Source organism: Chlamydotis macqueenii, chromosome 2, assembly GCF_036417535.1.
Source record: "Chlamydotis macqueenii isolate bChlMac1 chromosome 2, bChlMac1.mat, whole genome shotgun sequence".
NCBI classification, from domain to species: Eukaryota; Metazoa; Chordata; class Aves; order Otidiformes; family Otididae; genus Chlamydotis; species Chlamydotis macqueenii.
In genome coordinates this window covers 104355070-104370938 of record NC_141557.1, presented here as the reverse complement: position 1 = coordinate 104370938, position 15869 = coordinate 104355070, and the positions used below count along the sequence as shown (strand labels likewise).

Here is a 15869-nt window from a genome sequence, read left to right as displayed (position 1 = left end):
TTAAGAAAATGTATGATTTCAATTCCTAAAACACTAGGAGAAGGTTAGCATTGAAGCCATGTCAATTATCTGAGGAAAACATCATACATTTTCATTCACTTTCTTAATCTTTCAGTTGGGAGGGCTTGTTGTTTGAAAGAAAGAATACTGTCATACTTCCTTCTCTAGTTCAGGTCTGCTGATGGAAGTTTCCTAGCTATATTGAATCACAAAGGCATAGGCTTGGAATTAGAGCTTTTCCCATTAACCTAAATATATGCAATATATATGAGGAAATTTTTGGAATATGCTAGGTGAAAAATACTCAGCTGTGAAAGCCAAAATTTGGTATTAATCATTTATGAAGTTTTGCAGCCTTTCTAACCTGACCTTTGGATTCCTGATACTGGAACTGTAACACATCAAGAGTAGTAATGCTAGATTTATTATAACTGTTTGGGTTTTTTGTTTTTTTTTTTAAAAAAAAAACCTCTTCTGTTGATTGGTAGTGATTTACTTGCTCTATGACCTCCACAGATTTCTTTACCTCATAACTAAGAAAATATGAGTGCATGCAGAACTGACCTAAGCCACAAAAATACTGGAGGTCAGAGGCCCAATATCTCTTAGGCAAGGTGTAATGTAAGTCTGCTGCCAACTCTTTGCAGCTTCCAAAGTACAGCACACTTCATGCAGGGAGAGCAACATTCTATGAGTGCTGTAGTCCAGGGAGATCTGAGAAATACACATTGCAAGGAATCAAGAGGAGAGAGTGAAAGCACATCATTTATAAAACAGCTTGACCAAGCAAGTAAGTCTGATTACCTGCACTGTGCAACTATTGTCACTACAGCTCCATGGTGAGCATATTCATTTGTCACTTCCACCATACCATATCTCAAGACATACTAGTATTACATCAAATGCATCCCTCAGCGGTTGGCTAGCAGCCTGCTTTCTGGCACATCTCAAATACGTGGATAAATACTCAGGACGCATACTGCCCTCCATCACCCAATTTCTAATCTCTTTCAAAGCATCTGTGCACAGACTTTAATTCCCTGTCTTTGGCTTTTCCCCAGGTCGTTCTCCATTATAGGTACTTGCGTTTGAAGTAGGTGAGAGTGCTTCTGCTAGGGCTCCAGGGTGTGCGGGACCCGGCATGAGGCAGGGTGCTGCTGGAGGGGCGTGACCCAGAGCGAGGCAGGGTGGCATAGGGAGAGGGGGAGGTAGAGCGGGGCAGGGTGGTGTAAGCAGAGCGGGATAAGGTGTTGTAGCAGGAGCGGGTCAAGGAACTGTATGGTGGGCGCGTGAGCGTGCCATAGGTGGTGCGGGACAAGGGAGAGTAGCCCGAGCGCCCTGTGAGGCTCCAGGCTGAGCGGGAGGCAGGCATCCACGTGGAGAGGGAGCCTGAGCGAGCAGTGGTGTCACAAGAGGGGCCCCACTGAGGGCCACACACTGAACGAGACCCCGATGTGCCCACAACCCGGGAGATAGAGTGAGAGGCAGGGGCACAGAGGGAGTGGGCTGTGGTGGACGCCAGGGGGCGTGGGGTTGGAGGACATGGAAGACAGGCTGTCGGTGAGTCCTCGGGGTCAGCAGTGGGTGAGTTGTCAGAGTGGGTCACTGTGGCCCCCAGTGAGACAGCAGTGGGGGAGCACAACGAGTGGGCCGCAGGGGGCCCCACCGGGCGAGAGGCTGGGGAGCATAGTGAGTGGGCTGCTGGAGGTCCCACAGGGCGGGGAGGTGGGGAGCACAGGGTGTGGGTTGCTGAGGCACCCCCCATCTGCAGCCCTGCTGGGGTGGCACTACGGGCAGCAGAGTGGGACACCGGGGAAGCCGCTGGGCAAGGGCTCGGGGAGCACACACCATGGGCTACCACGGCACTCAGGGGTTGGGAGGGCAGGGTGGCTATTGGGCCACATGGAGGCTGGGTGGTGGGAGAAGGTGCAGAGCCACAGACAACATGTGAGATGGAGGCAGCAGGCACTGAAAGGGGAGCCGGTGGTGGCATGGGACTGCCAATGGTGTGGGCTACTGGAGAGCACACAGGATGGGATGGAGGAGTAGATATATGGGAAGAGACTGCCTGGGTTGCTGCAGTGGGACTGGAGCCAGCCATGAAGTGGGTTAGCAGGGCACTCACCGCATTATTTGCAGGGACAGAGACAGAGTAAGACATTGGCCCCCCTCCACCTCCAGGTTGGTGCACAGGAGCAGGACCTGTCTCAAACATCACGTGAGGCATAGAGGGGCACACAGGGTTGGATGCTGGGGCAGGTGTGGAGCCATACACGGACGGAGGCATCGGGGCGCACGTAGCAGGAGGCACAGTCTCGCATATGACACGGAAGCCAGGATCGCATCCCACTTCAAAACCAGCATTACCGCCTGGATTGAAGCCTTGGTTGCCAATGGAGTTGCATAAGGGATGGCCTGCAGGGAGGTACACAAAGTCGTACACAGGCTGGCCCCCTGCACTGCAGTTTGGGTTGCACACTGGGATACATACATATTCACACATGGAGTTGAACCCAGTGTCTGCCACAGGGACAGGCCCAGAGCTGTTCATGGGGAGGGAGCCATTCTCACATACTGGGAGTGACCCATTCTGGCTGACAGGCAGAGCACCATTCTGGCCCATGGGGCTACACACTTCGGCCTTGGCACATCCCTTGCAATAAGCAAACTTGTGACATCCGAGGTTGGCCAGCAGCCGGTGGCTGCCAAGCCTGTAAGGTGTGAACTCCACGACGGTCCGTGCCTGTTGGTTGGATGCCAGCGTTCCTAAACTGGACCGAGAAAAGGAAAAGAATTAGGACCCTGGGTAGCTCAGAGACCTAAAGCACTGCAAGATGAGTGCACACGTTTAGGCTTGATTTGCTATAATATTTTCAGAGATAAACTCTCATGACAACTTTGTCATTCTTGCCTTCCTTCAGAAAAGCCACATTCTGTATTGGGAAAAGCACAGTAACAAGTTCCGTCCCAAAAGAAGATTTGTAAAACTCCCATAGCCAGTTCTGTAATTGGAACCGGAAACTCATGCATTATACTCTCTCAAATTCTTAAAAAATGTAGCACCCTTCTGCCTCAAAGATGTATTTACTGCTTCCCATTTCCAGTAGTCTAAGTTAGATGGGGCAGTTTTGTGGAATCAAGTTCATTATTATTCAGTGAGAACAATTCCTAATTGCTTCCCCTCAAAACTAGTCATACTTCTGTCAGTTCTCCTTGTCATGAAGAACAGCAATGCATATTAATGAACAGCTACTTTTCCTAGAATGTTATAGCATCCTGGAAGTTTCCAGCTTCCTGTGATTAACGTGTTATGAGCTTAGAATATATTGCTATTTCTCACTGTCGTTCTCTAATTGTTCACGTATGTGGTGCCAGTTCATGAATATTTAGAGGAATTATATTATAAACTCAATAGGATTATAAGGGATGTGAGTTCCAGATAGAATTTCTTACAAAGAAAAGAGTGCATTCCCTTTCAGACAGAAATTTGAAACACATACTTAAATTAAATCTTGAGAAAAATGAAGCAGCATCTTATCTTGTCAGCTCTAAATGATCCATCAGTTTCAAGAGAAGTGAGGCTTTTCATGGAGTCAAAGTAAAAAGGAGCAAAAAGTCCTGTTCAGGGCCAAACTAAAAATGTCAGAATGTCTTCCTCAAAACCTGCTCTGATCTAGCATACCTTAGTCAATCCCCAATATTATTCCAGTTTAAATAATTTATGATCTTACTCAATGGTCATTGGCTCTTTGAATAAACCACAGCCTTCTAAAGTCATTACGCAGTTCTTCATATCTTCCTGGAGAGGATTGCAGAAGGAGATCTCAGCAGTACATGGTACTTTCAGTCTGGGCTGGCTCAGTAGCTAGTCAGAAAATAAATAAATAAAAAAAACATTTTATGTTTTGTAACTCTTACAAAATTAACTATGAAGTAAATAAATGGAAGTAAAAAAAAAAAGGATTATTTAATCATATTTCTTTCTGCTTTACTTATATGATCTCTATACATCACTCTAAGTCAACCGTTAATCATTTAAAATCACACTGATCTTGCTAAAATAAAAAAGAAAAGAAAAGAAAAGAAAATTAAAAAAGAAAGAATTTCAAGTTTATTGTCATTGTACTTAGGAAGTGGCCAATAATACTCTCTAAGTCTGTTCTTTAGATCACAAAACCTATAATTAAAGTTCTTTACCTTTACAATAACAGGTGGCCTGTTGATCACAATATCCCTGCTCACCATCAGAACTTCTCCACACTCTGGATCTGAGACAGCAACTACTTTGATAATGTTGTGATCACAGAGGTAAGGTCCGTATTGACTATATGATATACACAGTGGAATTTTTTTCACTGTAAAACAAATTTATTTTCATTATTTTTTCTGATTTTTTTTTTGTTAATATCCACTTTCCTTCCTCCTAAAGTTTAACTAGCACTTATAATGGCTTAATCAAATATTAAGTTATCACAGTATCTTTGCAAACGGACATGATATTTCCTGGCTTAGGGTGATACATTGCTACCTTCAACAACCAGCTTCGCAGTTTTCAGTTAATTTAACTATATCAGTGCATTTACAAGCAGGTTGGTTTATTATTATTATTCTTCAAAATTCAGAAATTTTCATTCCAGTGTAATTCCTAAAGCAATAATTCAAATGTAGGCAAATTAAAGATTGGTAAAACAGAATGTTAATATCAGGTATGAAATTTCATCTTACAATGATGTATTTTAATTCAAGGGATCATTTTTCTTCCAGAAAAAAAATATTAACCCGGAAAATGAGTGTTTATGCTCTGATATACCTTTGCACTTCCCATATGATATATGGGAAGTGCATATGATATATCTAGAAACAATTACTTTTGTGCTCAAAACAAGTGTTTTACACTGACTAATATCTTCTGGCCAGAGGAAACAAATTGCTTTTCTGATAGACAGCTGTAACTTTGTCTTTGTATTGAATACAGAATCCAGAATTGAACTTTTAGTGGAAACAAGTTTTTAAATTACCATAAGAATCTCTAAGCCTTGAGAAGTTAAGGAAAGACTATGATTTACCTGTCACTATATTGACATTGTGTTGATTTTTGAGTGATTACCCGAAAGTGAGTTCAGCTGTCAATATTTAACATTGTGCTCATTTTACTTCCCACCACTACTAGGAAGTCTCCATTAATCCTAAAAAACAAACTAGCTCCTGAAAAGAACAGTGGACAAAAGGATATTAGACAAATTAACCTTCTTACCTTCCCTTGGACCCAACGTGACGTTCACACAGTCTTTCCAAAACTGATCCATTGGGCAACCACTGTAGGTTATTATTTGCGCACATAAATTAAACTTCAGGGTTTTGTTTTCACTACGCAAATTTTCAAGCAGCCAGTGCAGCTGGACATCTTCACCATACATTGGGCAGTTAGCCATCTTTAACCTCATGTTAATACCAGAGTCACTCAAAAATGGGTTTTTCAGAGATGATAACTCTCTATCAATATGACAGTTGGAAGCATTGCAGTACCCCGGGTGAATTCTTCTGTAAGCCCTGTAATAGGCTTCTTTGTTTTTCACTGAACCTGTTGAAGAAGATACATGATAATGAATATGCTAGAGGCACAAGAAGCCATATCTACCTAAATAATAAAGAGAATTAAATTTCTTCCTCCTCCTTCCTGAAAACTAATGTGGCTTTGTAGAACAAATCCACCAGATGTTGAAACAAAAGATACAGTAGCCTGAATGCATAGAAGAAAATAAATATCTCAGTAAAACATTTAAAAAATATATATGTTACTTTGATTAATTAAATTTTAAAATGGTCATGTAAATCTCAAAATGTATAATTCATGCAAAACTCAAAATACAACCCTTTATAGGGGTTAGGGTGACTATGAAATGCTATTATGTCTCTCAAAAGGCAAAATACACCATTCAAACAAATAAACTATCATTTTTTTTCTTTTTTTTTTTTTTGTTCCTATTAAAAATAAAACCCAGAGCTTGCAATTTTACAATCAGCTGTGATCCACTCTTCATTCCTTCAGGCAATTTTCCTCTTTGAACTCCTCCCTACTACTGGAAGACGAAAATCAGTAATCAGTAGCCCAAAGTAAGAACAGTGGAATATCCTAATAATGTACAAATTTAGTAAGTAACAGACAGACTTGGTACAAGAAGTAACAAGTAAGATGTTAATCCTGGGTTTAAAAGAATTTAGAGGTTTTTTTAGATTATCTAAAGTCTGCTAATATTTTAAACTACTGTACAAGTGTGACCAAAACATGTACATATGAATAGTGGTATTAAACGGGCTGGAAGGCATGCCCTATGAGAAGCAGCTGAGGACTTTGGGTTTGTCTAATTTGGAGAAAAAGAGGTTGAGGAGTATTCATTTCTCTCTACAGCTTCCTGATGAGAGGAAGTGGAGAGGGAGGTACTGATCTGATCTCTTTTCCCTGGGATCCAGTGATAGGATGTGTGGGAGTGGCTCATAGCTGCATCAGGGGAGGTTTAGACTTGAGGTTTCTTTACCGAGAGGGTAGTCAAACACTGGGAACGCTTCCTAGAGGGGTAGTCAATGCCCCAATGCCTATCAGTGCCTTAAAGAAAGGCATTTGGACAATGCCCTTAATAACATGCTTTAACTTTTGGTCAGGCAGCTGGAGCAGATGACTGTTGTAAGTCCCTTCCAACTGAAATATCCTATCCTATCCTATCCTATCCTATCCTATCCTATCCTATCCTATCCTATCCTATCCTATCCTATCCTATCCTATCCTAAATAGATGTAATCACTGTGTGGTTTTTTTGAATCATGTAAATATGTTTAGAAGTTTAAGAATCAAGATCTTTGAACAGAAAGACATCTTCATCTTTCTCAGAAAAGCACAACTTCAGATTGTTCTACTCACTTTAACACAGGAAAAATTACATCCATAATTTCATGCAATTAGCATTTAAGATTTCCTCTAAGCCATGTAATGACTTTTCATCATACCTAGTTCATACTTGTAAGCCCCAGTGATATCTTCAAATTGCTCACTGCCAACACTCTTGGTGATTAGTTTTTGTCCACATGGCCAAGCGTCACAGAAAAATTTTGTTTTTTTAGAATTATTTTGGGAAAGCCAACCAACATAGTTCGAATTTACTCGAGAAAACATATGATGACCATCATAGTCCAAGTCCAGTTCCCCTTCTCTGATGCTTCGAACCCATGTAGGACCGCTGCAAGCTGAACCTAAGTCAGATAACAAAAATGTTATAACAGGTTGCAAGCTGAGTAGTAGAGAAACTCAACAATATAAGCCGAGGAAAACAATTAAAGTTGTAATAAACAGTTACCTCTGCCTGTTTCCAAAGGTGTTGGATCTAGACACTGCCAATCACCACAGCATTGGTTTAAGTCTCTGCGAGCCATCCAAGATTCATTCCAGCAGTGATATCGCCTGTAGGATGCAGGAATATAAGATTAAACACATTTCTTGGATCATCGAGTTTAATGCCTTACAACGGAGGAAAACCACGTCAGAGATAACCCTTTAATCAACTGAAGACTCTCTATGTCTTAACACTGTTAATGATGTTTGGGGACAGGAGTTGTTTGCTTTCAGAATGGAAATTTGTTCCAGGAGTCTGCAGACCTGATTGCAAAACATTCTTCTTATAGTCCTTTTTTTTAAGTTAATAGTGATTTTAAGTTAATAATGTTAATAAAGTTCTTTCGTTTAAGTAGTTTATTTTCCTAACATTTTCCTCCTGGTTCTTTAGAGGAAAATCACATACTGTCTTAGTTTTCTTTTTAATGTCTTAATGAAGAATAAACTCTTAAGTATTTTGTGCTAAAATAAGATCCTCATTCCCTTAGTATTTCAGTTTGACCTCATCTTTTTGACATGTGAAAGGGCAGAAAATTTATTAAAAGCTCTCACAGATAAGACTTAGATACAAACAAAATTCTAGTACAGTGAAACTATGAATACACAGGCCAAGGGTGAAAGCATGAAATTCTGCTATGATAAGTGATAATGTCACAGTTATATGAACATGAATTGAAAAGTTTACAAGAACAAAGCAATCCATGATAAGGAGCCTCGGGAAGACAATGTAATAATCAAACAATAGATTATGACTGAAAATAATAGTCCTAATTTGTGATAAATTTTCCCTTGTAATTTGTGTTCTACTTAATATTTTTACAGCTACTAAGATTGATGGCTTTATTCTTTCAACTGAGAAGGATAAGCAAGTAGCATCAGTTCTCAAAACTGGTTTTGGTTGTTTTTTTGTTTTTTTTTTTTCTGAAAATGTACATTGAGCAAACTGCCTCTTAAGTAATTTCATGGTTTTGAAATGCATTATTAGGAAACGGAACAGCCTTGCCACACCAATGAAAGAGATACACTGATCTGCTAGATTTACACTAGTCTTTGTATCATTTATTTTTTGACAAATCCAAAAGAGCTTGTTTGTTTCTTATTTACCATAGTTTGTCTTTACCACTCAGGTTTTTTCCAGTACTGTCAAAAATCTCGTTAATACCAAGGGGATTCTCAACTGAGCATGGAAAACAGAAGTTCGTGACAACACGGCTTGGAATTCCCAAACACCTCATCACTGTAAGGAAAAATATATCCATGAGTCATTACAAATGGTAGTAACCATTGCTACTATTCTTTGTTACCATTGTTACAATTCTTCACTTATTTTATAAAAAATTCTCCTATGTTCTGCTTTACAATTATATAAACACAACGGATAGGAGGCAATATTTGGGATGCATCCATTCTGTCTTCAAAACTTCTTTTTAGTGGTTGAAAAGTAGTCTGAAAAAAGTCTTGCAGAAAGGAATGGCTTGTTATTCTTCCAGCTCTAAAAAAAAACCCCAAATTAGGTCTCTTGTAAGTTCAGAAATAATGATCCTGATCCTGCATTAATAAAATGTGGAAGTTTTTTTTTTTAAACAGTGCAGTACGTAGAGATTAATCTATGGAATATCAATCTAATTTTCTTCAATACAGAAGCAGATTCAGTAAATAAATAGTATAAAGTTGGAATCAAATGTTCTGTCTGTAGAGTTTAGTTCACTATTATCTCATCCTTTACAGTAAAAGAAGATAGTAGCCTGTTGCTTTTATGTTTTAGAGCTAGAGATTGCTAGAGGTCTTCTTCCTGTTCATAACTTAGTGGTTTTTCTCATCCATCAAACCTCATCCAAAGAATAAATTTTTGCTCCACAATGCTGCCGTTGCTCTGTGTTTTAATAAAAGCTGAAGTATTGATAGCTGCATGGTGTAAAGGTCACAGAAAAGACAGTACTGCTTTTCTTCCTGCTCTTTACAGTGTATAGGAAAGCAATAGGTTTATAATAAACACTACGTTAGGAGCCATGCTATATCATAACAGGAGAAAAAATAGTTGATTTATTTTCTAGTAAAATGCTTATGAGCATTATTCTTCCAGCAGTTTTTAAAGCCAGAAGTTTTTCATCCCGGTTTTCTCTCTTCCTTTTTGGACAACTAAGTAAGTGTAGACTGAAATATCATACCTGTGCACATTACTGAAGCAAGAGACCCACAGTACCCATATCTCACTGGCCTACATCTGCCATTGTACCACTGCTGAAGAATAGGGATGCTTCCATTCCAGGAAAACGGTTTTGTTCCTTTCAGGTAATCATTGTTTTCTGGAATCTTCATGATACTGTTAGTGGTATGGCTGCTTATCTAGAAAGAGAGAAGAAAAACAACGTTTCCAAATAGCTGACCATGTCTTCACACATTAAGCATATCACAAAATCATCAGAGATTAATGTTACAAGTTAGTTTTTCCTTTGAATCGGAGCACTGAAAGGATTTTCCCTGCTACTCATGCTGTGTTAGATTACAGCACAATTTGTTGTTCTATAATATAGTGAAGTGTGATCTATTCAGAGGTCACATGCCACTAGAGGTCTTACCATATGATTTACCACCATGCTGACATGCACAGGATCATTGCGCCAAGAATGGTCACGATCAGAGCCATGATGGTAACTTGCACCCATGTCTAGGATCTTCAAGCAGATATCCAGAATCCCATCTTCAAACTGAGGAAAGAGAAGTTAACACAGACGTCATGGTATTCTGACATAGACAAAGTACCTTTCTTGTCAGTAGTCTAGTCATTATCACATATATGAGCTGCTCTCTCTCCTCCCCTCCTCTTTTTTTTTTTTTTTTTTTTTTTTTTTTTAATCAAGCACAGCTCCTAGTGGTCTGTATGGTTTTGTCTATCTGCCTTAAGGAAATCCAAAGGGAAAAACATGTCATTTTTGCTTATGTTTGAGACCAACGGAATAATTTTCCTTCAGAACTACAATATTCTGTTTCACCTTTTCCAAGAACATTCTGCAGTTTCCTTAATTTTACTACAGAAAACATCCTTCCAGTCGTTTGGGCTACAGTGAGATTTTCAGACATTTTGTTTTGTGCATGCATAGTCTGGATCAGTCCTAAAAAGGTTTCACTCTCCATAACATAGCACATATTTCTGAAAAAATACAGACAACACTTCATTTATCCATCTATGGATGACATGTACTTCTGAACCAGTTTTCACAAAGTACCTGCCCAAAGTGCCATGGTCGAGAGGTAATATGCTTGTAAACTCCTTCATACAGTATGCCATGTTCATTCAGAACATATTCTTCTCTATGGGCCTGACTGTCCAAATATACAGGATCATCTGGAAAAGATGCAGACCTATCAGTCAGATAATACGTACATTTCTAGAACTTCTGTATCTTCTACTTCACTGAATTCCTCTTTCTTTCCTTTTTGATTTATACTTTTAAACATGTTCAAGGGTGCAGGCTCTTTAAACACTCACAGACAATTCATTTTTACTTACAGGTAGATATTATCTTTATTAAGTCTCTCCCTGCTGTAGTACACCTGAATTACAGAAATTACAGTTTATCTTCACACTAAGCTCTTCTAGAAGTCAAACACTGTGCACTTAGAGTGAGGTATCTGATTTTAATCAAATCAAAATTAAAGACAATGAGAATATTTGCCATGTATTGCTTTTGGCAAGGTCCTACAGGCTCCAGAATTGCTTGCTACTGGAACCAGATCTACAAAATTTCATTTATATTTGTACTGTATTATTTCATGGTGATATCACAGAATTCAGACTCATAGAATGGTTGAGGCTGGAAGGGAACTTTGGAGGTCATCTGGTACAATCCCCCTGCTCAAGTAGGGAAAAAAAACCTGCACAAACAACAATTGCAGTCAGAGACAGGAGTGAGAATACATTAGAGAAACAGTCCTGCAGACACCAAGGTCAGTGAGGAAGGAGGGGAAGGAGTAATTGCTGCTCCTGACAAGATTCCCCTGCAGCCCGTGCTGAAGACCATGGTGAGGCAGGCTGTACCCCTGCAGCCCATGGAGGTCCATTGTAGAGCAGAGATCCACCTACAGCCCATGGTAACTGCTGAGGGATCTCCCTATTCTTATCTCAACCCATGAGCCTTTCATTATATTTTCTCTCCCATGTCCAGTTGAGTAGGTAGAGTGATAGAGTGGCTTTGGTGGGCACTTGGCATCCAACCAGCATCAGCCCACCACAAGCAGGGACACCGGGAGCTGACTGCCCAAGACCATGTCCAAATGCCTTCTTAATATCTTCAGGGATGTGCCAGTGCTCCGTCGCCCTCACAGTAAAAAAAGTATTTCCTGATGTTCAGAGGACACCTACTGTAATTTAGTTTGTGCCCATTGCTTCATTTCTTATCAAGCCATTGCAAAAGTGAGAGAAAAAATTACACTACATCCCTACTACCATCAAGAAACCAAATCAAAACACTGGCTTGAGATACTTTTAAACTTTCAGGAAAAAAAAAATAATAGAATAAAATCCCTCACTGTTTCTCATTATTTCTGTGACTTCATCCCTTACTTACCTGATAAGTAATAAACACGTTCAATATTTTTGCCCATCACTAGAATTTTTCTTAAAACTATCTGATCATCACTAGAATTCTTACCTGCACACCAAGGGTTAAAAAGGACGTAAAAATCTCCAAGACATCTCTGATATGTGTGACCACAAGATGTGATTTGCATATTGAGAATGTAACGGCCAATGCAGGCGTTGGAGGGAGGAAACACACTGATATTGATGCATTTTGGCTGATGAATTTTGTAGGAAGCACTCCAGCAGGTTTGATCTAGACATCTGCCCATTGGGAAGGTACATTTCGTCTCATTTGATTCACAGGGTCTGAGGCCTTTTCAGGAAAATAGATACAATTTCAATCAAACTAAACAAAGCACATGTAAAAGGCAAGTAATTTGCTTAGCTATCGTTTGCAATGCAAAGCTCCCAAGGGAGGATTTCTTTTTCACTTATCACTCCTGTGGCAGAGTGAGAAAACTTCACGTTAGCAGAACTGCCTGAGTTAGGGGAAGGTAGTCTTTTCACATGCAAGATGAAAGAGTAGATACTATGTGTCACTGAAGACTACGGGAAATATTATTTACCAGCAAAGGACTGGGAAAGACTACACAGAGTTTGGGAGTGACTACCTGTCTCCACGGTGAAAATGGCCTGGTCCACAGAGTCATCCCATTCCCGATTTTGGAAACGAGCATAAAAGCTGAAGGCTTGTCCTCTCCTTATTATCTGTCTGTCAGTTCCGAAGAAATGTGTATTATGAATCTGGCAGTTGGAAGGACAGTTCAGGTCAACTTCTCCCAGCTCGATGACTGCAGGATGGAGAAAGGAACACAAAGGAAAAAACAGATAATTGAGTTTCCATCATTGTCTGAGGTCAAGATTATATGAAAGAAGAGATAATGATGAAAGACAAACATAATTGTTTAAAAAATATCATTCAAGAATTCTTTCAAGCTTCAGCAACACTGAGATTGAGACATACATCCATAAAAGTATTCTTACAAGTTCACCACTTCTTTAGCTTGCAGGTGGAAACTCATATAAGGCTTTGATTTAAAAAGCTGTGCTACAAGTTTCACAACTTTTATATAATGCCTTTTTGCTTTATAAATACCTGATGCTGAGGGACAATATTAGTATCTTTACTTGAAAAACTGATTTTGCATTGTAATATTCTCTCCACATTACAACACACTGTCTACAGACAGTTGTTTTTCAAGCACAGGTAGGCAGTACATGTTTTACACATGCTGTCAGTTGAGAGCTGTTTTTTTATACAAGTAATAAAATAATAAAATAAACTGAATAAATAAAATATTTAATAACAAATGTAAGTGTTTGAAAGCTTAAATGGCACTCCAAATGAGTTATGAAAAAAATAGATTTCAATAAATGTCCACTCAAAATTGTAAATACTGTTAAATATGCATGCAAATGTCTCAGTCTGCATTTCCCGAAGTCATAAAAGTTTGCAGACATCTTTGAGGAACTTCATGGAGAAGGAAATATTCACAAATTGTGACATCTAAAAAAATGCTGACAATCTATTCCAAGTGCTATGATTAGCTTCTCAAAAATCTTGGCTGTTCCCTCCTTGGGCATCTTGCCTGGATAATATCAACCATTTCATAGGGGTAATTATGATCTTGGTGCCGAAAGGATGGGTGGCAACACTCATTTTTACTTATTTGCATACAACTTTTTATTTTCAAAAATGCTTCACTCTAATTGACAACAATGGGAGCCACAGATTCTCAGCCATTTTGGAACTTGGCCTTCTGAACGATGAAGTCTTGTAGATTATTTTAACTCCAAAGGGTTACATTTGGTCCTGCTAAGCCTGCAGAACAACCAAAAAATGCAACTTCTCTAATTATATTGGCACTAAGTTGAATTCAGAGTTGGTAATTAGGGGAAACTAATTTTTCCCATCCAGAACCAAGGATGTATCCACATAAAAGGAGACTCATAGCTAAGCCCATGGAACCTTGACACTTTTAACATAAACCACTGGAGTTTCCCAGGATCATATCCTGAATTAAATCATAATTGAAATGAATTGGGAGGGCAGCGGGGAGCAAGGAGAAAGCAGCAGCTTTTTCTGATTTGTTTCCTTGAACCAAAATAATTTCATTTTTCATCTAACCATTTAAATTTGGTAATTAACTGCTCATTCAGCTCTTCAGCAAAGATCAACAGATAAATGCAGAACTGGGTGTTACCCATGTTAAAAGCATGCACACTGTCAAAACCAACCAAAAAATATGGCAATACATTACATCATTATTGCTCATGAATGCATCATACCTGCTGACAAGAAAGAGTAACAGAATTGAACTGAAAATCTCATATCTTAATGAGAATTGTCAACCACAATACAAAGTGTTCTGGTTGAACAGAAAGGATTAGAAGCGCTTATAGCACGTATGACGAATTCCTGTGGTCAAGAACACTGAAGAAACCTGATAGATCCTTGCCCATCCTCTGGAGGCGTTTATACACTGAGACAACTACACTTCATCCACTCATTAATCCAGCTGAACCGGAACATCAGGGAGTTGAGATATTACACGTTTCCCAAGAAAGTTCTCTAAAGTCAGACCACAGTTTTCTTATCAGAGTTAGTTATCACAACTGGATCACAAAGGCGTTAACTATTGCCTTCTTAAGCAAAGGCAGCTCAGAGAAAACACTAAAGGCTAATCAATTTCACATCTCTTACTGGTTTTCTCTCTCTGGTAAAAACAGGACCTCCAATAGCAGCCACTGGGTTTTCTCTATCAGTTCACATTTTGCCTTAATTCCAGAGAAAATACTTCAGGTATTCATTGTGAAATAATTACTTCCAGCATGAGAATCCTGAAAATTAGTACTTTGTAGTTTATGCTGGAAATAAAATATATTCTTTTCCATGCTCTTTCTTATTCTCAGAATTGGCTATTGTTTCACCAATTCTTCTCCATAGCTCTCTTTTTCCTTCATAAAAGGAAAGGTTTTTTTCAAAAGTTGTTTTTTTTTCTTTCTCACTAAATCCACAAATAAAATCTAAACCATAAAAGTAACCCCTACAATGACTCCACACACCAATAGGTACATGTTTTTTTTTTTGTCCACTTTCAGTATTGAGTCAAGTGATGATAGTAAAGTTTCAAGACACTCACCTTCCATTTTTCTTCTACATGCACTAGTATCTGAAGCACAGTACTGGTGGAGGTACCTGCTCCTCAGCAAGATGCACTGCAGTCTGGTTGATCTCCTCTGTGAACCAACCTAATTTCCTCTCAGTAACATTTATATTCAGAACTAAAAGGCTGTCACACATATTGCGTCAACAAAATACCAGTTTGCAAAGAGGCCACACCCATGTGTCTACTGATGCTCATAAATGATTCATTTTAACTTCCAGCATTATTAGGGAGAGTCCTGAGGCTGAAGGGAGGGAGAGATCTTGGTACCTCACCTATAGCATAGCACTGTCGATGTCCTACAACTTGCCATGTCTCAAAAATATTTTAAGACCAGGATGAATATAAACACATTTCAGCGTAAGTCATTATTTTTAACCATTTAAAGTTCCCATAAATCCCAGCACCTACTATTCCCTTCTGGCTAGACATCTTCAATCACCTGTAGGAAAACAATAAAGAACACTAGACATAAGTCAAGTTTAGACTCTCTGAATATCATCAGTAGACATTTTTATTACAATGTAAGCAGAGATCTCAGCTTTCAGAAAGTCTGTATAGCACTCCCTCTAAATGGAGGTCAGAGTAAAATCAACTGTTACAAACTTTCCCAGCTAAATTGTAAAATAAACAGAGCAAATGCATAAAGTGTTTTTGAAGTAGACAGTAAAATTTCATCTAAAAATCTTTATACTTTTTGTATATTTATGTTCTAGCAGACAACTAGTTTTGCAGC

At 39.1% G+C, this 15869-nt stretch overlaps 1 protein-coding gene across 1 annotated transcript; it reads right to left on the bottom strand.

Annotated features, from left to right (window-relative positions):
- Window positions 1–1072: 1072 nt before the first annotated feature.
- LOC104474825 (protein-glutamine gamma-glutamyltransferase 5) lies at window positions 1073–15116 on the bottom strand. Its single transcript, XM_086741489.1, has 13 exons — window positions 15110–15116; window positions 12578–12757; window positions 12037–12279; window positions 10612–10730; window positions 9964–10092; window positions 9553–9730; window positions 8489–8621; window positions 7350–7453; window positions 7003–7245; window positions 5255–5581; window positions 4198–4355; window positions 3732–3865; window positions 1073–2771 (listed from the first exon to the last, which is right to left on the bottom strand). The coding sequence occupies exons 1-13, from the start codon at window positions 15114–15116 to the stop codon at window positions 1073–1075; spliced, it is 3654 nt and encodes a 1217-aa protein (XP_086597615.1).
- Window positions 15117–15869: the final 753 nt, after the last annotated feature.

What these genes read in the sequence shown, in the direction of transcription:
- LOC104474825 (XM_086741489.1), bottom strand. An exon ending in CATTTTCACCGTGGAGACAG is followed by an intron (nt 12,280 to 12,577) that starts GTAGTCACTCCC and finishes TTTCCTGAAAAG; the next exon opens with GCCTCAGACCCTGTGAATCA. An exon ending in ACCTTTGGAAACAGGCAGAG is followed by an intron (nt 7,246 to 7,349) that starts GTAACTGTTTAT and finishes TATCTGACTTAG; the next exon opens with GTTCAGCTTGCAGCGGTCCT.